The sequence below is a fragment of the Osmerus eperlanus genome, chromosome 20, assembly GCF_963692335.1.
Source record: "Osmerus eperlanus chromosome 20, fOsmEpe2.1, whole genome shotgun sequence".
Classification (NCBI taxonomy): domain Eukaryota; kingdom Metazoa; phylum Chordata; class Actinopteri; order Osmeriformes; family Osmeridae; genus Osmerus; species Osmerus eperlanus.
Window position 1 is genome coordinate 13,650,537 of NC_085037.1, and position 25,444 is coordinate 13,675,980.

The 25,444-nt window shown below is 44.3% G+C and overlaps 2 protein-coding genes across 2 annotated transcripts; one reads left to right on the forward strand and one right to left on the reverse strand.

The window, feature by feature from the left end:
* Positions 1–1,094: 1,094 nt before the first annotated feature.
* Positions 1,095–4,827, forward strand: fbxl6 (F-box and leucine-rich repeat protein 6). The gene is made up of 9 exons (XM_062486530.1): positions 1,095–1,873; positions 1,995–2,153; positions 2,254–2,317; positions 2,573–2,704; positions 2,908–3,015; positions 3,112–3,225; positions 3,551–3,782; positions 3,952–4,186; positions 4,425–4,827. The coding sequence occupies exons 1-9, from the start codon at positions 1,377–1,379 to the stop codon at positions 4,552–4,554; spliced, it is 1,671 nt and encodes a 556-aa protein (XP_062342514.1). The 5' UTR covers positions 1,095–1,376; the 3' UTR covers positions 4,555–4,827.
* On the reverse strand, positions 4,822–19,860 carry eppk1 (epiplakin 1). Its single transcript, XM_062486529.1, has 2 exons — positions 19,787–19,860; positions 4,822–17,665 (listed from the first exon to the last, which is right to left on the reverse strand). The coding sequence occupies exon 2, from the start codon at positions 17,654–17,656 to the stop codon at positions 5,306–5,308; it is 12,351 nt and encodes a 4,116-aa protein (XP_062342513.1). The 5' UTR covers positions 17,657–17,665; positions 19,787–19,860; the 3' UTR covers positions 4,822–5,305.
* Between the last annotated feature and the right edge of the window lie 5,584 nt (positions 19,861–25,444).

The window sequence follows — 25,444 nt, forward strand, 5'->3', positions numbered from 1 at the left end:
CTGTTCAAAAGGGAGATGCAGAAAGATGGTGGGAACAGCATCTGGTCTCAGCCTGATCTTGCCCTTCCAGTTCTTGAGAAACTGGTCTTGCTCAAAATGTGCCTGCAGAGAGCGACTTGAGTTTACTTCCCACACAAACAGCTCAGTTTAGTCTACTCACATACATATTTTGTAAGCCTTTCCCTGTTTTTAATAAAGCAAACATTTAAGCTCCCCAATGGTGTCTGTGAAAAAGTGCAAATGCAGTGTTTGAATATGATTACCTCACATATTTTTGTGTTGTTGTAATCTTTAGTCACAGGAAGGTTGCTCCTGCTGGTTTTAGCTAACCATTTCCCCCTCCTCTCCGTGTCCTTGGGGAAACCGTACATGCGTACTCCTTGCTCTGAGCGATTGGAGCACCCCCACGCAGCACAGCAAACCATGGTGGACACTATGCAGGTACAACACAGAGGAAAGGACACAGACACATCTGAAAACCAAAACATTACATTTAATTATCAGAAATTGAAAATAATATGAATCTTGAAACAATCCTTTCCTCCCCATCCCTCTAAATATATCAATAGACAGGATGTGATTTATTTTGCCTACCATTCAAGTTTAAGAACATAGCCTAATAATTAAAACATAATTTACTAAAAGAATTGAAAGCAATAGACAACAGCATCCGGCTCTTTAACCAAGGTAACGTTAGACACGTTACCTTGGTTAAAGAGCCGGATGCTGTAATAGTTGCCATAAAATAGAATATTAGGCTACTATTAGGCTATACATGGCTCTGCTGCATTATCCTAACATATGTCAACAACAAGGCGGGTAACGCTATCTGTTCACACTAATCCTCAAATATGAGCGATTGTCCTTTTTTTTTACACTGATATAGCCTACATACACATGTCGGTGTGCTATGTTGTAAATTAATGCATTTATTTACTGCGAATTGCCAAAAATCGCGTCCTGTCTATCTGTATTAACGTATTCAAATCGCTCGCCAAGAACTTCCTGGAACTATCGCTACGTGATTCACGTGACATTCAAGCATTTTGAATATCTGGTGACCCTACTCTGCTCAAGTCAACCCGGAACTCATGAAGTGCATTGTGGGTTGAGTGTATTGTTGACAAACCGTGGTCACTGCTAGCTTAGATGGATGGTGCTAGCTAACTAGCAATCGAGTTTTATTTTTCAAAAATCCCTCGTTAAATACTTCACTGGCTTACTATGTTGTTTCCTAGTTCGTTCTAGTTAAATCATAGTAAATCATAAATCATAATGTACAGATAACCGAGACAATTTCAGTCATCATCATCTCTCACTTTAAGATTCCCATTGATATGTTTTCAGGATAGTTGAATGCTTGATATCCTTTAAAGATGGAGCCAGAGGGTGCTATATCAGGAGCATCACCGTCCGGAACTAACGAGGGAAATAAAAATGAAGTCACTAAAAGGAAAAGATCTTTAAAGAGGGAGGCTAGTAATGCGCCTAAAAATGTCAAGCCCAAGAAGAAAAAAAGGAACACTGGCAGAAGGCCTCCAAGACCTAACTATACTGTTCAAGAGGGAGATGGTATGCTTTTGATTATATCGAACACCAGTTCGTTTGACAATGTCTTCAGTCCAAAGAGAAGAGTTAATAAAAAAAAATTGGCGGTACGAAAAGCTAAAGTCATTAAGCGGAAAAAGACAAACGTCTGTCCCAAGCGTGTTCCAAAAAAGACACCACCGATCAAAAATGTGGAACGGGAAGTTGCTCCTTATTCCTCAGAGGAGAGTTCTGGAAGTTGGGGTCAGAGCTTGCCTGTGGAGGTACTGGTCAACATTTTCCAAATGTTGGTTAGCGAAAATGGTGCCGTACCTTTTCTATGCAGGTAAATTATCATAAGTTGATTGGATACAATATGTGCACCTCTTATCATTATTATATTATTATAAATAACCTTTTAAAATGACTTATGATCTGTTTTTTGCTTATGAACCTGTTTGCTGTAGAATGGCCAGGGTCTGCAACCTATGGAATGCTGCTGCCAGCACACCAGCCTTGTGGCGCACTGTGTCGCTGGGGTACTGCTGGATCGAACCAGGCAAGACCCAGCTACCCAAAACAGAACTGAAGATCAGGAACACCATCAGCTGGCTTGCACAGAACAGGTCTGGCATCTGTTATGATCTGTTAAGAAAATGTGAGATGTGAGATGATTTTGTGAATGATAGTTTGAGATAAACAATCGACTATTCCTTTGTGTTCAAGGTTCTCTCAAGTTAGAGACTTTTCTCTGTGTCACTGGAAGAAGCAAGTGGACCATGTTTTAGAGGTGAGTATTTTTCATTTAATAGAAATTAATGTTATTACCTTCTAAATGTGGGAGCATAAATATTTTGGGGAAAAACACTGTCACACTGTCAAAACAATAGTTTAAAGTGCAAGTGGATTCAGGTGTGAGGATAATGGGGTGTTGAAGTACAACAACCTATTTTACCCCTCAAAAATTGTGACAGCTCTCACTTATCAGCACAAACAGGCCAACTGTTTAATATTTGTTGTTGTAATGTCTGCTTTCTTCCCTCAGGTGGTGTCTCAATCCTGCCCTCATCTGAGGTCACTCAAGCTGTCGTACTGCACGGGAGCGACTACCAAGGCCTTCAGCAGCCTTGGGGAACACTGCCACTCACTAAAGAGCATCAACGTGCAGTATTCAGAGGTAACAAGAATATTGTTATTTATTAATTATGTATTTAATGAGAAGATGTCTTTGTCGGAAGCAACATACAGAGGGGATTTCAAACCTGCACCTTCTTGATCTGTTGTCAAATGCTATAACCGCTGAGCCTCCCATGTGATTGTATCAGTGGAAAAGTAAAAATGTTTGTGTAACCGATTTATAAAAAAAAAATTTTTCTGCAGTTTGACATGGCAGGGCTTGTTTCTCTCCTGGAATCCCATGGCAGTCAAATCCGACAGATGCTGTTCACTTATGGACCCAAAAACGACAGACTTCTATCTGCTATCTCAGTATGTTTCCCCCCCCAACCAGTGTATTCATTATTTAACAGTCTCACAATTATAATACAGTAAAATCTTTTACAAAATAAAATTTTATGTTTTTAGAGAGGTTGCTGTCCTGAATTGGAACTACTTGAAATCAACACAAAGCTGGATAGTGGATATTGTCAGCTCCCTTTAAGCATCCAAGCTCTACAAAGGGGTTGTCCTAAATTACAGGTATGTATACAAAATGTACAAAATGGAGTCAGGTGGCTGAGCGGTTAGGGAATCGGGCTAGTAATCTGAAGGTTGCCAGTTCGATTCTCGGCCGTGCAAAATGACGTTGTGTCCTTGGGCAAGGCACTTCACCCTACTTGCCTCGGGGGAATGTCCCTGTACTTACTGTAAGTCGCTCTGGATAAGAGTGTCTGCTAAATGACTAAAATGTAAACACTGTACTCAATTAACCACACAAACTGTAGCTATATTCCTCCTCACATCAAGTTATTAACACTATGAAGTGCAGAAAACCAACAGTCTTTTTCTCTTTTGCTTTATTCAGACGTTCCGCATGCTGAACGTCACACCCCTATATAAAACGGTACGCAGCGGGCCAGAATGCCTGCTGGGGTTTCCCCTGCTGGAGGAACTGTGTATCGCAACCGCATCTTTTTCTGTCATGAAGGACCAGGATCTGAAAAACATCCTCTATGGGTCCACCAAGCTGCGTGTCCTTGATCTGCGGGGTTGCTACGGAATCTCAACGGCCGGCTTGGCTGCCCTTCCTTGCGAAAGTATGTTTTCACTCTGAGACATTGTGTGGGAAGCTCTTGAAAATCACATGCATGGCTTAGTCTGTTGCTCACCTACTGGGATATATAAACTAGAAATGAACATGCAAGGGTATTCTAAACCCTCTAATTTCTATCACTGTTTGTGTGTTTCTGCCTTCTTGTTCCCCAGAGCTTGAGTGTCTGTACTGGGGACTGTACAAAGTGTCTCTGTCGTCATGCAAAAAGGACCTTCACTTACTCACCCAGAAATGGAGCTGCACCCTGCAGGAGATGGACCTCACTAATCAACTCTTCTCCGAGGACGACATGGAGATCTCCATGGGCCAACTAGCTCAGGGACCAGGAGCCGACTCCTTGCATTCCCTTAACCTTACTGGAACCAAGATCACAATACCAGCCCTGAGGTGAGCCATCTGTTCTCTTACACCCAGCCGGTGGTAACGTGAGCCAACACAGAACACATATGAACAGAAAGATACAATATACATGTTTTTTTAGATCTAGTTTGTAATTTTTGCAGGAGATCAAAGTAATATTTACTTTTTATCAATATATTGTTTATGATTGTAGCTTTTTTCTGTACTGTAGTGTTTTGAGTACAAGAAAGGCGCATTATAAATAAAATGTATTATTATTTTGCAGGTTGATTATAAGCCAGGCGACAGCTCTAAACTATCTGAACTTGTCCTCCTGCCGGAACCTTCCAAGGGGTCTCAAGAGAGTGTACCGTGGCCAAGAAGACATTCACCAGCTGCTTGAGAAATTAGAATAATATATTGGCTATGTGGTTCAGGATATTGACAAAAAAGACTCAAAATATGCTGAGGTTAGAGAGCAACCACTGTTTCAGACTGTTTTCAGTCTGTTTTTTTTTTACCCGTTGTGACCCGCACCACTCTTAATACACATTTTTCTTTCATCATGTTTTTATAAGATGTATATACTTGTAATTTCACACTCGTTTGTGAAATATATTTCTGTGTGTCGTTGTCTAAGTGATTAAATGTTTGCATAGTTAGTCATATATAAATATACATGATTCAGATGTTGCATTTTTTATTGACAAATTTAAAAACAGTGTAAAGTACAGTTTACTTAAGAGCTAGGTAGTGACTGCATTGAGTTACGTTCTAATGTAATATATTTAGGCTAAGCAGAGAAACCACTTTATAAGGGTCTATTGTAGATTATATACCCTACCAGATTAGCAAATGTTGACAGTCCATTATACTTGTGGTGAACAGGAGACTTGCTGACAGGAGAAATATTTCAAAAAGGTCAGGTAGATTAAGGATAAAAATCAATATATGATCATTATGCTAATGTTAACATATTTCGTTTCACCAAAATATCTATTCAATGCAGGGGGTATTTTCTTTAAAGAAATCTTTAAACATTATTTAAAGCTCTAACCATTTTTTTTACCATATATGTCAAAGGGAGAGAATGCATTTATATATATAAACATTTGTGGAAATTAATTATCATAGTAGAGAGGGTAATTTGCGTGGTTAGCTGTTTGCTTATTTCTTTAGAGAGAGCAAGCTGAGGCCAGTGCTGGGATCTCTCACACACCTGTCCACTAACTGTAGGTATGTGAGGTTCTCTTGGGTGTTGGGGTCAAAGAAGCCCTTGGTGTCGTCGTCAGGGTCAGACAGGATCTGGTTCATTTCCTCATCAAAGTATCCTCTCTGGTAGGCCACCTCTACGGGCACCCTATGGCTATGGACTGGATCGATGATGCCCCCAGTGGCAATCTGGGCCTCCAGGAGGCGGATGCCGTGGTCCTTGACGATCAGGTCCTTTTTCAGGGCCTGGAACAAGGAGATGGTGTTTCCTGTGTAGGGATCTTGGTATCCGGTCACGGCCCTTTCTGCAGACAGAAGTTTGCTCTTCCACTCGTTCCCCACCACACCCTGAGCAGCAGCCTGCTCAACTGAGAACTTCCTGTTCTTCACCGGGTCGATGATGAACCCGGTGGCAGCCTGGGCTTCCAGGAGAACCAGAGAGGTACCGGGGGTCAGGAGACCTTTGGTCTTGGCCTCGTAGATGCTCATGGTCTGCTTGGTTGACTGAACATACACCCCTGCAATGCTGTTGGTGCCCTTCAAGTACTGGCGCACCAAGTCCATCTCGCTCACCTCGCTCACTGTGACCTTTCCAGCAGTGAGGTCTTGGTAGATTTTCTCGTCGATGATTTTGGAGACGAGCAGCTGGTCCGCAGTGACGTCCTTCCTGATTCCGTGGAAGCTCTTGTTCTCAGATGTCTGTGTGGTCGTTGTGGTGATTGTGGTGGAGGTGGTGGATGTTTGCTGTTGAATGATGGTTATTATCATCTCCATGAAGCGTTCGATAGTGATGGTCCCCGCCTTGTACTGCTGCACCAGTTCTCTCCTCTTCTCCTCAGTGATGTGTTTGGAGTAGAGGTGATCCCACAGAGACACAGTCTGGCCTTGGAACTTCCCCCCTGCTTTGGTCGTTGTTTTGGATTTGAAGATGAGCTTGGTTTGCTCGTCGATGTAGAAGTAAAACTCTCCCTTCTTGACGATGACCAGCAAGCTGAGGCCAGTGCTGGGATCTCTCACACACCTGTCCACTAACTGTAGGTATGTGAGGTTCTCTTGGGTGTTGGGGTCAAAGAAGCCCTTGGTGTCGTCGTCAGGGTCAGACAGGATCTGGTTCATTTCCTCATCAAAGTATCCTCTCTGGTAGGCCACCTCTACGGGCACCCGATGGCTATGGACTGGATCGATGATGCCCCCAGTGGCAATCTGGGCCTCCAGGAGGCGGATGCCGTGGTCCTTGACGATCAGGTCCTTTTTCAGGGCCTGGAACAAGGAGATGGTGTTTCCTGTGTAGGGGTCTTTGTATCCGGTCACGGCCCTTTCTGCAGACAACAGTTTGCTCTTCCACTCGTTCCCCACCACACCCTGAGCAGCGGCCTCCTCAACTGAGAGCTTCCTGTTCTTCACCGGGTCGATGACGAACCCGGTGGCGGCCTGGGCTTCCAGAAGAACCAGAGAGGTACCGGGGGTCAGGAGACCTTTGGTCTTGGCCTCGTAGATGCTCATGGTCTGCTTAGTGGACTGAACGTACACCCCTGCAATGCTGTTGGTGCCCTTCAAGTACTGGCGCACCAAGTCCATCTCGCTCACCTCGCTCACTGTGACCTTTCCAGCACTGAGGTCTTGGTAGATTTTCTGGTCGATGATTTTGGAGACGAGCAGCTGGTCCGCAGTGACGTCCTTCCTGATTCCGTGGAAGCTCTTGTTCTCAGATGTCTGTGTGGTCGTTGTGGTGATTGTGGTGGAGGTGGTGGATGTTTGCTGTTGAATGATGGTTATTATCATCTCCATGAAGCGTTCGATAGTGATGGTCCCCGCCTTGTACTGCTGCACCAGTTCTCTCCTCTTCTCCTCAGTGATGTGTTTGGAGTAGAGGTGATCCCACAGAGACACAGTCTGGCCTTGGAACTTCCCCCCTGCTTTGGTCGTTGTTGTGGATTTGAAGATGAGCTTGGTTTGCTCGTCGATGTAGAAGTAAAACTCTCCCTTCTTGACGATGACCAGCAAGCTGAGGCCAGTGCTGGGATCTCTCACACACCTGTCCACTAACTGTAGGTATGTGAGGTTCTCTTGGGTGTTGGGGTCAAAGAAGCCCTTGGTGTCGTCGTCAGGGTCAGACAGGATCTGGTTCATTTCCTCATCAAAGTATCCTCTCTGGTAGGCCACCTCTACGGGCACCCGATGGCTATGGACTGGATCGATGATGCCCCCAGTGGCAATCTGGGCCTCCAGGAGGCGGATGCCGTGGTCCTTGACGATCAGGTCCTTTTTCAAGGCCTGGAACAAGGAGATGGTGTTTCCTGTGTAGGGGTCTTTGTATCCGGTCACGGCCCTTTCTGCAGACAACAGTTTGCTCTTCCACTCGTTCCCCACCACACCCTGAGCAGCGGCCTCCTCAACTGAGAGCTTCCTGTTCTTCACCGGGTCGATGACGAACCCGGTGGCGGCCTGGGCTTCCAGAAGAACCAGAGAGGTACCGGGGGTCAGGAGACCTTTGGTCTTGGCCTCGTAGATGCTCATGGTCTGCTTAGTGGACTGAACGTACACCCCTGCAATGCTGTTGGTGCCCTTCAAGTACTGGCGCACCAAGTCCATCTCGCTCACCTCGCTCACTGTGACCTTTCCAGCACTGAGGTCTTGGTAGATTTTCTGGTCGATGATTTTGGAGACGAGCAGCTGGTCCGCAGTGACGTCCTTCCTGATTCCGTGGAAGCTCTTGTTCTCAGATGTCTGTGTGGTCGTTGTGGTGATTGTGGTGGAGGTGGTGGATGTTTGCTGTTGAATGATGGTTATTATCATCTCCATGAAGCGTTCGATAGTGATGGTCCCCGCCTTGTACTGCTGCACCAGTTCTCTCCTCTTCTCCTCAGTGATGTGTTTGGAGTAGAGGTGATCCCACAGAGACACAGTCTGGCCTTGGAACTTCCCCCCTGCTTTGGTCGTTGTTGTGGATTTGAAGATGAGCTTGGTTTGCTCGTCGATGTAGAAGTAAAACTCTCCCTTCTTGACGATGACCAGCAAGCTGAGGCCAGTGCTGGGATCTCTCACACACCTGTCCACTAACTGTAGGTATGTGAGGTTCTCTTGGGTGTTGGGGTCAAAGAAGCCCTTGGTGTCGTCGTCAGGGTCAGACAGGATCTGGTTCATTTCCTCATCAAAGTATCCTCTCTGGTAGGCCACCTCTACGGGCACCCGATGGCTATGGACTGGATCGATGATGCCCCCAGTGGCAATCTGGGCCTCCAGGAGGCGGATGCCGTGGTCCTTGACGATCAGGTCCTTTTTCAGGGCCTGGAACAAGGAGATGGTGTTTCCTGTGTAGGGGTCTTTGTATCCGGTCACGGCCCTTTCTGCAGACAACAGTTTGCTCTTCCACTCGTTCCCCACCACACCCTGAGCAGCGGCCTCCTCAACTGAGAGCTTCCTGTTCTTCACCGGGTCGATGACGAACCCGGTGGCGGCCTGGGCTTCCAGAAGAACCAGAGAGGTACCGGGGGTCAGGAGACCTTTGGTCTTGGCCTCGTAGATGCTCATGGTCTGCTTAGTGGACTGAACGTACACCCCTGCAATGCTGTTGGTGCCCTTCAAGTACTGGCGCACCAAGTCCATCTCGCTCACCTCGCTCACTGTGACCTTTCCAGCACTGAGGTCTTGGTAGATTTTCTGGTCGATGATTTTGGAGACGAGCAGCTGGTCCGCAGTGACGTCCTTCCTGATTCCGTGGAAGCTCTTGTTCTCAGATGTCTGTGTGGTCGTTGTGGTGATTGTGGTGGAGGTGGTGGATGTTTGCTGTTGAATGATGGTTATTATCATCTCCATGAAGCGTTCGATAGTGATGGTCCCCGCCTTGTACTGCTGCACCAGTTCTCTCCTCTTCTCCTCAGTGATGTGTTTGGAGTAGAGGTGATCCCACAGAGACACAGTCTGGCCTTGGAACTTCCCCCCTGCTTTGGTCGTTGTTGTGGATTTGAAGATGAGCTTGGTTTGCTCGTCGATGTAGAAGTAAAACTCTCCCTTCTTGACGATGACCAGCAAGCTGAGGCCAGTGCTGGGATCTCTCACACACCTGTCCACTAACTGTAGGTATGTGAGGTTCTCTTGGGTGTTGGGGTCAAAGAAGCCCTTGGTGTCGTCGTCAGGGTCAGACAGGATCTGGTTCATTTCCTCATCAAAGTATCCTCTCTGGTAGGCCACCTCTACGGGCACCCGATGGCTATGGACTGGATCGATGATGCCCCCAGTGGCAATCTGGGCCTCCAGGAGGCGGATGCCGTGGTCCTTGACGATCAGGTCCTTTTTCAAGGCCTGGAACAAGGAGATGGTGTTTCCTGTGTAGGGGTCTTTGTATCCGGTCACGGCCCTTTCTGCAGACAACAGTTTGCTCTTCCACTCGTTCCCCACCACACCCTGAGCAGCGGCCTCCTCAACTGAGAGCTTCCTGTTCTTCACCGGGTCGATGACGAACCCGGTGGCGGCCTGGGCTTCCAGAAGAACCAGAGAGGTACCGGGGGTCAGGAGACCTTTGGTCTTGGCCTCGTAGATGCTCATGGTCTGCTTAGTGGACTGAACGTACACCCCTGCAATGCTGTTGGTGCCCTTCAAGTACTGGCGCACCAAGTCCATCTCGCTCACCTCGCTCACTGTGACCTTTCCAGCACTGAGGTCTTGGTAGATTTTCTGGTCGATGATTTTGGAGACGAGCAGCTGGTCCGCAGTGACGTCCTTCCTGATTCCGTGGAAGCTCTTGTTCTCAGATGTCTGTGTGGTCGTTGTGGTGATTGTGGTGGAGGTGGTGGATGTTTGCTGTTGAATGATGGTTATTATCATCTCCATGAAGCGTTCGATAGTGATGGTCCCCGCCTTGTACTGCTGCACCAGTTCTCTCCTCTTCTCCTCAGTGATGTGTTTGGAGTAGAGGTGATCCCACAGAGACACAGTCTGGCCTTGGAACTTCCCCCCTGCTTTGGTCGTTGTTGTGGATTTGAAGATGAGCTTGGTTTGCTCGTCGATGTAGAAGTAAAACTCTCCCTTCTTGACGATGACCAGCAAGCTGAGGCCAGTGCTGGGATCTCTCACACACCTGTCCACTAACTGTAGGTATGTGAGGTTCTCTTGGGTGTTGGGGTCAAAGAAGCCCTTGGTGTCGTCGTCAGGGTCAGACAGGATCTGGTTCATTTCCTCATCAAAGTATCCTCTCTGGTAGGCCACCTCTACGGGCACCCGATGGCTATGGACTGGATCGATGATGCCCCCAGTGGCAATCTGGGCCTCCAGGAGGCGGATGCCGTGGTCCTTGACGATCAGGTCCTTTTTCAGGGCCTGGAACAAGGAGATGGTGTTTCCTGTGTAGGGGTCTTTGTATCCGGTCACGGCCCTTTCTGCAGACAACAGTTTGCTCTTCCACTCGTTCCCCACCACACCCTGAGCAGCGGCCTCCTCAACTGAGAGCTTCCTGTTCTTCACCGGGTCGATGACGAACCCGGTGGCGGCCTGGGCTTCCAGAAGAACCAGAGAGGTACCGGGGGTCAGGAGACCTTTGGTCTTGGCCTCGTAGATGCTCATGGTCTGCTTAGTGGACTGAACGTACACCCCTGCAATGCTGTTGGTGCCCTTCAAGTACTGGCGCACCAAGTCCATCTCGCTCACCTCGCTCACTGTGACCTTTCCAGCACTGAGGTCTTGGTAGATTTTCTGGTCGATGATTTTGGAGACGAGCAGCTGGTCCGCAGTGACGTCCTTCCTGATTCCGTGGAAGCTCTTGTTCTCAGATGTCTGTGTGGTCGTTGTGGTGATTGTGGTGGAGGTGGTGGATGTTTGCTGTTGAATGATGGTTATTATCATCTCCATGAAGCGTTCGATAGTGATGGTCCCCGCCTTGTACTGCTGCACCAGTTCTCTCCTCTTCTCCTCAGTGATGTGTTTGGAGTAGAGGTGATCCCACAGAGACACAGTCTGGCCTTGGAACTTCCCCCCTGCTTTGGTCGTTGTTGTGGATTTGAAGATGAGCTTGGTTTGCTCGTCGATGTAGAAGTAAAACTCTCCCTTCTTGACGATGACCAGCAAGCTGAGGCCAGTGCTGGGATCTCTCACACACCTGTCCACTAACTGTAGGTATGTGAGGTTCTCTTGGGTGTTGGGGTCAAAGAAGCCCTTGGTGTCGTCGTCAGGGTCAGACAGGATCTGGTTCATTTCCTCATCAAAGTATCCTCTCTGGTAGGCCACCTCTACGGGCACCCGATGGCTATGGACTGGATCGATGATGCCCCCAGTGGCAATCTGGGCCTCCAGGAGGCGGATGCCGTGGTCCTTGACGATCAGGTCCTTTTTCAGGGCCTGGAACAAGGAGATGGTGTTTCCTGTGTAGGGGTCTTTGTATCCGGTCACGGCCCTTTCTGCAGACAACAGTTTGCTCTTCCACTCGTTCCCCACCACACCCTGAGCAGCGGCCTCCTCAACTGAGAGCTTCCTGTTCTTCACCGGGTCGATGACGAACCCGGTGGCGGCCTGGGCTTCCAGAAGAACCAGAGAGGTACCGGGGGTCAGGAGACCTTTGGTCTTGGCCTCGTAGATGCTCATGGTCTGCTTAGTGGACTGAACGTACACCCCTGCAATGCTGTTGGTGCCCTTCAAGTACTGGCGCACCAAGTCCATCTCGCTCACCTCGCTCACTGTGACCTTTCCAGCACTGAGGTCTTGGTAGATTTTCTGGTCGATGATTTTGGAGACGAGCAGCTGGTCCGCAGTGACGTCCTTCCTGATTCCGTGGAAGCTCTTGTTCTCAGATGTCTGTGTGGTCGTTGTGGTGATTGTGGTGGAGGTGGTGGATGTTTGCTGTTGAATGATGGTTATTATCATCTCCATGAAGCGTTCGATAGTGATGGTCCCCGCCTTGTACTGCTGCACCAGTTCTCTCCTCTTCTCCTCAGTGATGTGTTTGGAGTAGAGGTGATCCCACAGAGACACAGTCTGGCCTTGGAACTTCCCCCCTGCTTTGGTCGTTGTTGTGGATTTGAAGATGAGCTTGGTTTGCTCGTCGATGTAGAAGTAAAACTCTCCCTTCTTGACGATGACCAGCAAGCTGAGGCCAGTGCTGGGATCTCTCACACACCTGTCCACTAACTGTAGGTATGTGAGGTTCTCTTGGGTGTTGGGGTCAAAGAAGCCCTTGGTGTCGTCGTCAGGGTCAGACAGGATCTGGTTCATTTCCTCATCAAAGTATCCTCTCTGGTAGGCCACCTCTACGGGCACCCGATGGCTATGGACTGGATCGATGATGCCCCCAGTGGCAATCTGGGCCTCCAGGAGGCGGATGCCGTGGTCCTTGACGATCAGGTCCTTTTTCAGGGCCTGGAACAAGGAGATGGTGTTTCCTGTGTAGGGGTCTTTGTATCCGGTCACGGCCCTTTCTGCAGACAACAGTTTGCTCTTCCACTCGTTCCCCACCACACCCTGAGCAGCGGCCTCCTCAACTGAGAGCTTCCTGTTCTTCACCGGGTCGATGACGAACCCGGTGGCGGCCTGGGCTTCCAGAAGAATCAGAGAGGTACCGGGGGTCAGGAGACCTTTGGTCTTGGCCTCGTAGATGCTCATGGTCTGCTTAGTGGACTGAATATACACCCCTGCAATGCAGTTTGTTGCCCCTAGGTACTTTTGGATTGATTCCATTTCATCTTCTCCGGTTATTTCACCAGTGATAATCTGTTTGAAGACCTCTTTGGAGATGATTTTTGATTCATAAAGTTGACTTGCTGATACTTGCTTTCTCAATCCTTTGAACTTCCTTTCTTTGGATGTCATCTCTTCTATAATTGAAGTTAGTATCTCAGTTATTTCTTGTATTGTTAGTGCTTTTGTGTTGTGTTGTTGAATTAGCTGCTCTCTCTTTTGTTTTGAAATATATTCAGACAGTAAAACCTCCCACAGAGTAACAGTTTTGCCTTTGAATTTCCCGAACTTCATGGTCACGGATTTCTCTTTGAACTTCATCTCTGTTTTCTGATCTGTGCGGAAGGTCTGACCTTCTCCATACAGCGGCAGAAGAAGAAGCCCTGTGTGAGGATCCTTTTCACACCTCAGTTTCAAGTCGTGGTATGTTAGATTTTCCTTTGTGTTTGGGTCAAAGAATCCTTTGGTGTCGTCATTGGGGTTGTACAGTGTTTGGCTTGTTTCTTCATCCAGATAGCCTCTCATCTTAGCAACATGGACTGGAATTCTGAGGCTGTAAATTGGGTCAATTATTCCTCCTGTTGCTATTTGGGCTTCAAGCAGACGGACTCCATGTCCTTTCACAACCAGGTCTCTGTGCATCGCTTCAAACAAGGATATTGTGGAATCTGTGAATGGATCTATGTAACCAGTGACAGCCCGCTCAGCTGAGAGCAGGTGTGCGTGGATCTCAGGTCCAACTAGGTTTTTTTTAGCGGCGTCATCAGCAGAGTAGAGTTTGTTTTTGACTGGATCGATAACAAACCCTGTTGCAGCTTGAGCTTCGAGGAGTACCAGGGCAGTGCCAGGAGCCAACAAGTTCTGTTTAGAGGCCTCATATATGCTCAGTACTTTTTTGGATGGATAAATCAGGACACCAGCGATACTGCCTGTACCCTGCAAGAACTTACTCACAGATTCCTGTTTGATAACCTCTTCAAGAGTTACTTTTCCCTCCTTCAGACTCTTGAAAACATCCTTTTCAATTATGTTTGCATCCAGTAGTTGTTTTACGGACACAGGCTTTCTTAGACCCATTGTTGTTTTTTGAGTTTGAGTCTTTTCCAGTGTTGTGATGGTAGACATTACCAGAGTGGTCATTTCTAGTGTGGTGATTTTTCCTGTTCTGTATTTTTCAATGAACTGCAGTCTTTGATCATCTGTGAAGTATTTAGATTGAATCAAGTCCCATAGGTTGACTGACTGACCTGAGTAACGACCCACTGATATGCTGACTGTTGTCTTTCCAAGCTCCTTTTTTATTTCTGAGTCTGAGTACATCGTCACAGTTTTCTTCTGAGATGTTGTTTTGTCTGTCATTTTCAGGAGAAAAAGACCGGTTTCTGAATCCTGAATGCACCGCCCCAACATGTCCATGTACGTCAGGTTTTCTTGTGTCACTGGGTAAAAAAAGCCCTTGGTGTCATCACTTGTATCTGCCAGAATCATATTAAGCTCTGCATCAAAGTATCCTTTTCTGTATGCAACTTCAAGAGGTAAGTGAAGACATGTCACTGGGTCAATGATGCCACCTGTGGCAAGCTGGGCCTCAAGTAAACGGATTCCATGCTGCTTTAGAATCAGGTCTTTTTTCATTGCTTGGAAGAGGGATATCTTGTTGCCAGTGTACGGGTCCACGTAACCAGTCACTGCCTTCTCCGCAGATAAAAGCTTCTCATACAATTCTGGGCCGAACACCTGCTTATTGAGGGCCTGCTCCACTGTCAGTTGCTGGTTTTGCAGAGGATCAATGATGTACCCTGTGGCAGCCTGGGCTTCCAAAAGAGACAAGGCAGTACCAGGAGTCAGAATGCCCCTTTTCTTGGCCTCATAGATACTCAGTTTTTGATTGCTGGGCTGGAGAATTACTCCTGCAACACAACTTGTTCCTTGCAAGTATTTTATTACATTTTCCATCTTCATCACATCAGCCTTTGTCAGAATTTCCTTTATCAGGCTATTGTATATTTCTTCATCCACAATTCCTAACTTGTGAAGATCAGCAATTGAGACATTTCCCCTGAGTCCAGTGAAACTGAACTTTGATTGACGTGCAATCTCCTTGTTTTCAATCATTGCCAAGATGATGGTAACGATTTGCTCAACTGTGGTCTTCCTTGACTTGTACAGCTTGAACAACTCTTGCCTTTTGTCCTCACTTAGATACTCAGAGTTCATGAGATCCCAAAGTGTTGCATTCTTTCCGCTGAATCTGCCGAACTTCACGGTGAGAGTTTTGGCTTGCAGTGTTTCTTTGATGTGATCCTGTATGTTGAATCTGTTACTTTTGCTAATGAGGGGCAAGAGACACTTGCCTGTGCTCGGATCTGTGACGCACCTCGCCAGAAGCTTAAGGTATGTGAGGTTCTCATGAGTGTTGGGATCAAAGAATCCTTTAGTGTCATCACTGGGATCAGCAAGAATCTGATTCATTTCTTCATCAAAATATCCCTTACTGTAGGCTACATGGACTGGAATACGATGGCTGTTAATGGGGTCGATGATGCCTCCAGTGGCAATTTGTGCCTCAAGAAGACGAATTCCATGGTCTTTTAAAATGAGGTCTTTCTGCATGGCTTGGAACAGAGATATCTTTTTTCCAGTGTATGGATCTGTGTAGCCTGTCACTGCCTTTTCCGCTGAGCGCAGCTTTTCATGTAGGTCAGGTCCCACAATTTTGGCCTTCACAGCCTCATCTACTGAGAGCCTTCTGTTGCTGATGGGATCAATGATGAATCCTGTTGCTGCCTGAGCTTCTAGAAGAATCAGTGCTGTGCCTGGCATGAGTTTGCCCTTTTGTCTGGCTTGGTAGATGGTCATGATCTGAGAGTCAGGAAGCAGAACACCAGCGATGCTGTCTTTGCCTTTCAGATACATGTTCACATTTTCATCATCTGTGATTTCTTTCACGGTCTTCTTCCCCTTTGTAAGGTCCTCCAGGTCCTTCTTGCTGATGATGTCTGCCTCCACTAGCTGCTCTGCTGCGACAGGTTCCCTGATGCCTTCAAAGATGACCTTGGTTGTGTTTACTGAGTACTCTATGACCACAAGAATCTTTTTAGTGATAGTCTGGATTGTCAGATGTCCCTGTTTGTACTGCTGGATAATGTCTTGCCTTTGATGCTCTTCAAAGTATTCTGACATCAGTAGCTCCCATAGAGAGACGGTCATGCCCATGTACTTTCCACATGTTACTTTCACCTTCACTTCTTTGAGAGATAGTTTACTTTGATAGTCAATGAAGTTATGATTCAGCCCTTTGGATTTTTCCAAAAGAGGGAGAAGGCAGAAACCAGTGGCAGGGTCAATGACACAACGCTCTGTTAGTTGAAGGTAGGTCAGGTTTTCCTTTGTGTTCGGATCAAAAAAACCTTTGGTGTCATCTCCTGAGTTTTCAAGTATTGCGTTCATGTTTTCATCAAACAAGCCACGCTTATAGGCCATGTCTACAGGAAGCCTGTGACTGTTGATAGGGTCGATTACCCCCCCTGTTGCAATCTGGGCCTCAAGTAAGCGAATTCCATGGTCCTTCACAATGAGGTCTTTGGACAGTGCTTGAAACAGGGATATGGTCTCACCTGAGTAGGGGTCCTTGTATCCTGTTACTGCCTGTTCAGCAGATAGCAGCTTTGCATGATACTCTGGTCCTATGACTTTGTTTTTGATGGCCTCATCCACGCTGAACTTCTTGTTTTCAACCGGATCAATGATATACCCAGTGGCAGCCTGTGCTTCCAGAAGATTCAGTGCTGTTCCAGGCATGATTATGCCCTTCTTCATGGCTTGATATATGCTCATTTTTTGATTGGACGAGAGCATGGCCACACCTGCGATGCTTCCTTTACCTTCCAGGTACTCCTTGACAGTCTCCATGAGCATCACATCCTGAGTCGTGGTGTTACCTTTCTGCAAGTCATCGTACGTTTCTTTGTTGATGATGTTTGATGCCAGAAGCTCGGTGGAAGACACAGTTCTCCGCAGGCCTTGGAAGGTGATGCAGATTGGGAGCAGCAGCAGCCCAGTGTCAGGAGCCACCATGCACTTTGCCATTAATTGTGAGTAGTTGAGATTTTCTTTGGAGTCTGGGTCATAGAACACACTGAGTTCTTCCATTTGGCCAGACAACAAGCCCTTTTCAAAGTAGCCCTGCTCAATCGCTGATTCCTCTGATATGTGTGTTTTCTTAACAGGGTCAAACAGGGAATTGGTGCTTATCTGTGCCTGTAGCAGCCTGTATCCGTAGCTCTTTGGAACTACATCCTTTTGTATGGCTTGGAAGACAGAGATGGTTTGGTTGGTATATGGATCTGTGTAACCACTGATAGCTCTCTCTGCCACCAGAAGTTTCTCTCTCAACTCAGGCCCAATTAATTTCTCGTTTACAGCATCATTGACTGATAACTTACGGTTGTTGATTGGGTCTATGATTCCATGCGTGGCAGCTTGAGCTTCTAAGATGGCTATTGCTGTTCCTGGCTTCAGAAGACGTTTCTTCAGTGCTTGATATATTGACATATTTTCTTTTGTTCTCTCAAGAAAGATCCCAGCCACTGCTTCAGGGCGCTGGGCATCTCCCTTCCTATCCATGTCTGCAGTTGATGCCATCTTTGTAATCTGTTAAAATGTAGACAATATGCAAAATGTGAGAATATATTTCTGGCTTGTCAGTTCATTAAAATAATTTATCATGAATAAATCCTAGGTGTTGCAAATAATAGCAAATATAACCATCTTTTCAAAACACAGCCTTTCCAAAAGATTATGACAGTGTAATTCTTTTTTCATTAACACATATTAATAATGCTTCATAAATGGTGAGTAGCAAATCTTTAGTTGAAGTGACCAGAGAAGGATTCATACTTAATACATACTGAATCTGTGAGACATATGTGAGACATATTTTGTCTCACAAGCAAGACCAATTAAAATCCCAAAACAGCATCTCACAGTAATATATTCAATGAAGGTCAAATATTCATGCTTTCTCACAACATACATGATACACCCAGTTACATACAGGATGTTTACTGAGCATTGAAAAAGTATCTGGAGTAGTTGAATGCCAAACAGACAGTGCAGTAACACACAGTCTTGCTTTACTCCAGCTATGCAGATGACAGATATTTACATTTACATTACATTTAGTCATTTAGCAGACGCTCTTATCCAGAGCGACTTACAGTAAGTACAGGGACATTTCCCCCCGAGGCAAGTAGGGTGAAATGCCTTGCCCAAGGACACAACGTCATTTGGCACGGCCGGGAATCGAACTGGCAACCTTCTGATTACTAGCCCGCTTCCCTAACCGCTCAGCCACCTGACTCCCTAGATATCCTTAACCCCCCTAAATAAACATAATTAGCAACTTCCACTTTACTATAATTATTATACATTTTACTATAACTAGTATTATATATTTAGCAAATAAAGTACTAGGTCAGTGAAATGCTTTCCCATTTGAAGCCCTTCCTTCGTTGCACTTGAATGTTTCTATTGAATGTGATCAGGGAGTATCTGGGTAACGGTTGTGCAAGAGAATTATTTCTGGCTCATATAATGCCAGTTTGCAGTTGATACATTCCCCTTGTGTTATGCAATATTAAAAGAGACTAAATTGTATTTTTTAGATGAGTGAATTAAACTATCCACTGCATTAATGAAAACATAATTATTCAGTTTCATTCATAAATTCATAAAACCTTTATTTTTAACTCTATCCCTCTGTCTATCTCTGTTCTTTGATTTATACATAACTAACTCTATTCCTAACATAACAGAAATAGGAGAAATGCTCTAGCGTAAATTCTGCATCACAAAAGCTCAAAATTCTAGATACATCACCTAGATCACCTTGTGTTATCTTCGGGTTATTCTGACCCATCAGTCATTGTGACCCACCGTCGTATTGCAACAACTTTACCGCATACAAAAACAAAGTGAAGCATTTTCTTTTAACAGTTGGGCTGTCTCAGACCCCCGACATTGCGAAGGTTAAAAGAAAATAATTTTTATTTGTTTTTGTATTGGGTAAAATTGGGTAAACACAACGATGGTTCGTTATGAACCTTTGGGTCATGTGACCCGAAGGCAGCACAAGGGTTAAATCCTTAAAAATGTCAACAAGTGCCTTTTCTTCACAGGCGAGGATGTTTTACAGACAGCTTCGTTTACAGATCATCATGCAGTAATTATTAACTGAAGGCAGCGCAGATAAAGCTCTATAAAACAGGCCCTTTCACCCTATCCGTTGTCTTTAAAAGGAGGTCAAGTAATTTAAGTGTGTACATAGTTAGCTCTTCTTCCCTCCAATTAATTTACAGTCACTACAGTAACAGCTGCAATGCGCTACAAAATACAGTCCTGTATATTGTTTACTATTATGTCTAGAAAGTAAACCATCATCAACTGTAAATAGCACGCTGTTGAGAAAATAGCTCAAATATACTTATATTATATATATTTTCAAATTAAGAAGTCTAAGGTTGTGTATGTTTACTTCACTGTACCATAGAAACACAAATATCTGCAGACTAAAACATGATTAATGACTGCACAGGTCTGAGTTGAGATTCACATCTTGCCTCTTAAAACTCAAATAAAAAGTACTTTCGATTCAATACAATGTGGATAACTGACATTGCTACATGTATAGTAAGGTCATTTTTCAACTTTTCAACTTAAAATTAATTGACAAAACAAGCAGTGTATTCACAGATATAAAGAACTGTTCCTTACCTTGTGTTGGTGTGCAAGTCTACTGTCTGTCAACAAGAGTTTTAGAGTGTCTGTCTTTCGTAGGGCAGACGTGATCTCTGACTTCTTGTCTCAGTAAAAGTTACTTTCCTCGGGCTCTTATACAGATACACCAGGAATAGACACACCCTCTTTCAGGAAAGACCTGCTTCGACTTCATTGGCCAGCTGCCAGAATTCCGGAAATTTCCCAGCATTTTCTGGTGTGTGCATATCTGCAACCTGGCTTACAGTTTATTGTTAGGGGCACAGCATTGCACTGTGCAATAGCATATGATATAACAAAGCAAAATCTATACTGACATCACGTAACTTACAGGCTGACTGTAAGTTGGGACTTTTGTGTCTTAGTGAGTTCCGTTTTGCACTAGTATTTGGGTTTGTGATAAGACATTTACATTTAGTCATTTAGCAGACGCTCTTATCCAGAGTGACTTACAGTAAGTACAGGGACATCGGGGAATCGAACCAACAACCTTCTAACTAATAGCCCGACTCCGAAAGACAAGTGATTAATTATGCTTTCACGTAATCCTTAATCCCTAGATGGAAAATGAGAAAAAAAAATCATAAAAGGCAAGTTTTGAGTGGAGAGGAGAGCAGTTTGTAGTGTTCATGGATTATTGATTACTCTATGGGACTATGTACCAGTTACTTAAACTGAAACTGAAAATGCCAAATAATAATGTGGCTGTGAAATGATAATATAACATGAGCCTACCGATATAAGGTCATAGGTTCAGTAAATCAAAAAAAAAAAAACACTAAATGTAAATCCTACTGAAACCTCTTCACATATACCAAACATGGATACATCTTTACATTTTCTTGATTAAAAGCATGGAAGAGTTACTTCAGTCATCAACAGGATTCTTTAGAAAGCCAATTTCCTTGGTAATACTTGTTGACTAATTTCAGCGGTTTTGGCACCAAACCTGACAGGACTTGCTCTAATGTGAACTGGAGCATAACCGAAACCCAGCTAGAACTGAATGAAACTTAAACTGTACATTTTCTTTCTCTTATTTTCATGCTTGTGGTTCAAAAAGTAATAAGACGTTTGTGATAAACAGCTGCAGTGTCTTTGCTTCTTCTTTCAGTTCCGAAGAATCTGATTTTGGAACTTGGAATTTCACATACAACTTGGAATGTGTCAAGGAATGTGTCCATTAACATGTATTAATGTGCCTGTTAGTGTTGCTGTCAAACCAGTAACATGAAGCCCCCATTCATTCTGTTCTTTTGCAAAATCAGTTGCGAAATCAATCTATTTGTCACCTACAGTGTCTTTGGAAACGTCACTTTTTCCATACTTTGATAATTTAAGCTACTTGAAAAAATGAAATGCCTTTTTCATCTATCAATTCATACACAATCTATAAATCTATCAATCATGGTGACAAATTGAAAGCATGTTTTATACTGTTTTCAAAACGTGTTAAGACGCTTTATTCAGTACTTTGAAGAAGTACTTTTGGCAGTGATTCAAGTGTTTGGTTTGGTATCCGGGGTTGGAGAACATGCACAGAAGCAATTAGTACTGTTCATACATGCTGATGATTAACTCTGTTAGATTATACCGTTGAAGTTGAAACTGCTAACAGATCTTGAAACCAGACATATGTACTTAAACACTCATCAACTAAACGTGTCACGCCTAGGTCTTCTACACCAGTCTGGCTGCTGTTCTCAGCATCTCCGGAGTATTAGGGGAATTGGCAGCACCTGTGTCTTGTTTATTGATTTAGTATTCAAGTCCCTGTGTGTGTTTTATCATGTGCAAAGTCTTGTTCTTTTGTAGTTCAGTCCGAGTGTTGGTAAAAACTTGAGTTTGTCCCAACCGTGTCATGACCTGAGCCTGTCTTAGGATCACCTGTCTTAGGATCACCTGTCTTGCCCAGTCTGCCTGTGAATACTGACCATTGCGTGCATCTTGACCAACAATGTCCTGTACTGCCCTGTTAGCCTGTGAAACTGCCTGTCCCTGACTACTCTGAATAAACTCTGCTCTTGTATCCAACCTGTCTAGCCCTCATTACACCCAGCTACATGCCTTGTGAATACTGTACCTATTCAAGATATGCCAGAATATATTGATTTAATTTTCACCATCCTGATGGTTTTGTTTGCAGGTACTTATTATATTGTGTTGATCTGGTGAGGTCAGTTGGTGTTCATTTTTTCAATTATATCAGGCTTAGATTGATGGGGGAGAGGAAATAAAATTGTAATCAGCAATAAAAAACAATGTTACAAGGACAAACTGGTGATTAAATTCAAGTGGTGGAACTTTCAGATGTCTACATGAAAGCCGAGAGTATTATCTTGACTTACATTTACATTTAGTCATTTAGCAGACGCTCTTATCCAGAGCGACTTACCGTAGTACAGGGACATTCCCCCCGAGGCAAGTAGGGTGAAGTGCCTTGCCCAGGGACACAACTTCATTTTGCACGGCCGAGAATTGAACCGGCCACCTTCTGATTAATAGCCCGATTCCCTAATTGCTCAGCCATCTGACCCCCATGATCCGCTTTTTAATGACAGTTTTTCCAATTAAATGTTTAACTGAAGTGTGGTAAAAAGGGTGGAACTGCGTGTACAGGTGTGTTATGCATTCGCAGTCTCTGAACAGGAATTAGGAGTGAGTGTAAAATCATGTCTCATATTTTAACACCTTGTGTTCTTGTCACTAGTTTGTACAAATTCCACATTATTAACAATGCTTAATGCTCCATATCCTTCAAACTACTTTAAAATGGCAAAGACAAAGACACCAATGAAGTAACTGGTCACAATTTTTATAGCATCCTTTCAACCAAATGAGTAAACATGCAAAGCAAAAATATCATATGAAAATATGGAAATTGATCAAATAATGATTTACAAAGACAACAGAGCACTGAAATGACTGGTTCTGGATGCAGGAAGTGACAATGCTTGATACATCAACTACGTATGATATTGAATGCTAACATGACTATTGAATGGATCCTATAATGCAGTGATCCTTAGAGCTAAGAGCAGAATGTACTTTTCAGTGAAGAATCAATCAATTTACACAACAACAACTGCCCCACCTAAACGCTTTAGCATCTCATTGATACACCGACTATACAGGCACTTGTAAAACAATGTTAACCCTTGTGTTATCTTCGGGTCATTCTGACCCATCAGTCATTGTGACCCACCGTCGTATTGCGACAGATTTACCGCATACAAAGACAAAGTGAAGCATTTTCTTTTAACCGTTGGGCTGTCTTAGACCCCCCACATTGCAAAGGTTAAAATAAAATTATTTTAATTTGTTTTTGTATTGGGTAAAATTGGGTAAACACAACGATGGTTCGTTATGAACCTTTGGGTCATGTGACCCGAAGGCAGCACGAGGGTTAAAAGAACAGTGTAAAAAGACTTCATGTGGTGTTCTTGGACATGGATACATCTTTACATTTTCTTGATTAAAAGCATGGAAGAGTTACTTCAGTCATCAACAGGATTCTTTAGAAAGCCAATTTCCTTGGTAATACTTGTTGACTAATTTCAGCGGTTTTGGCACCAAACCTGACAGGACTTGCTCTAATGTGAACTGGAGCATAACCGAAACCCAGCTAGAACTGAATGAAACTTAAACTGTACATTTTCTTTCTCTCATTTTCATGCTTGTGGTTCAAAAAGTAATATGACGTTTGTGATAAACAGCTGCAGTGTCTTTGCTTCTTCTTTCAGTTCCGAAGAATATGATTTTGGAACTTGGAATTTCACATACAACTTGGAATGTGTCAAGGAATGTGTCCATTAACATGTATTAATGTGCCTGTTAGTGTTGCTGTCAAACCAGTAACATGAAGCCCCCATTCATTCTGTTCTTTTGCAAAATCAGTTGCGAAATCAATCTATTTGTCACCTACAGTGTCTTTGGAAACGTCACTTTTTCCATACTTTGATAATTTAAGCTACTTGAAAAAATGAAATGCCTTTTTCATCTATCAATTCATACACAATCTATAAATCTATCAATCATGGTGACAAATTGAAAGCATGTTTTATACTGTTTTCAAAACGTGTTAAGACACTTTATTCAGTACTTTGAAGAAGTACTTTTGGCAGTGATTCAAGTGTTTGGTTTGGTATCCGGGGTTGGAGAACATGCACAGAAGCAATTAGTACTGTTCATACATGCTGATGATTAACTCTGTTAGATTATTACATTTACATTTAGTCATTTAGCAGACGCTCTTATCCAGAGCGACTTACAGTAAATACAGGGACATTCTCCCCCGAGGCAAGTAGGGTGAAGTGCCTTGCCCAAGGACACAACGTCAGTCGGCATGACCTGGAATCGAACTGGCAACCTTCGGATTACTAGCCTGATTCCCTCACCACTTAGCCACCTGACTCCCTAGCCCTCATTACACCCAGCTATGAGATTATACCGTTGAAGTTGAAACTGCTAACGGATCTTGAAACCAGACATATGTACTTAAACACTCATCAACTAAACGTGTCACGCCTAGGTCTTCTACACCAGTCTGGCTGCTGTTCTCAGCATCTCCGGAGTATTAGGGGAATTGGCAGCACCTGTGTCTTGTTTATTGATTTAGTATTCAAGTCCCTGTGTGTGTTTTATCATGTGCAAAGTCTTGTTCTTTTGTAGTTCAGTCCGAGTGTTGGTAAAAACTTGAGTTTGTCCCAACCGTGTCATGACCTGAGCCTGTATTAGGATCACCTGTCTTAGGATCACCTGTCTTGCCCAGTCTGCCTGTGAATACTGACCATTGCGTGCATCTTGACCAACAATGTCCTGTACTGCCCTGTTAGCCTGTGAAACTGCCTGTCCCTGACTACTCTGAATAAACTCTGCTCTTGTATCCAACCTGTCTAGCCCTCATTACACCCAGCTACATGCCTTGTGAATACTGTACCTATTCAAGATATGCCAGAATATATTGATTTAATTTTCACCATCCTGATGGTTTTGTTTGCAGGTACTTATTATATTGTGTTGATCTGGTGAGGTCAGTTGGTGTTCATTTTTTCAATTATATCAGGCTTAGATTGATGGGGGAGAGGAAATAAAATTGTAATCAGCAATAAAAAACAATGTTACAAGGACAAACTGGTGATTAAATTCAAGTGGTGGAACTTTCAGATGTCTACATGAAAGCCGAGAGTATTATCTTGACTTACATTTACATTTAGTCATTTAGCAGACGCTCTTATCCAGAGCGACTTACCGTAGTACAGGGACATTCCCCCCGAGGCAAGTAGGGTGAAGTGCCTTGCCCAGGGACACAACTTCATTTTGCACGGCCGAGAATTGAACCGGCCACCTTCTGATTAATAGCCCGATTCCCTAATTGCTCAGCCATCTGACTCCCATGATCCGCTTTTTAATGACAGTTTTTCCAATTAAATGTTTAACTGAAGTGTGGTAAAAAGGGTGGAACTGCGTGTACAGGTGTGTTATGCATTCGCAGTCTCTGAACAGGAATTAGGAGTGAGTGTAAAATCATGTCTCATATTTTAACACCTTGTGTTCTTGTCACTAGTTTGTACAAATTCCACATTATTAACAATGCTTAATGCTCCATATCCTTCAAACTACTTTAAAATGGCAAAGACAAAGACACCAATGAAG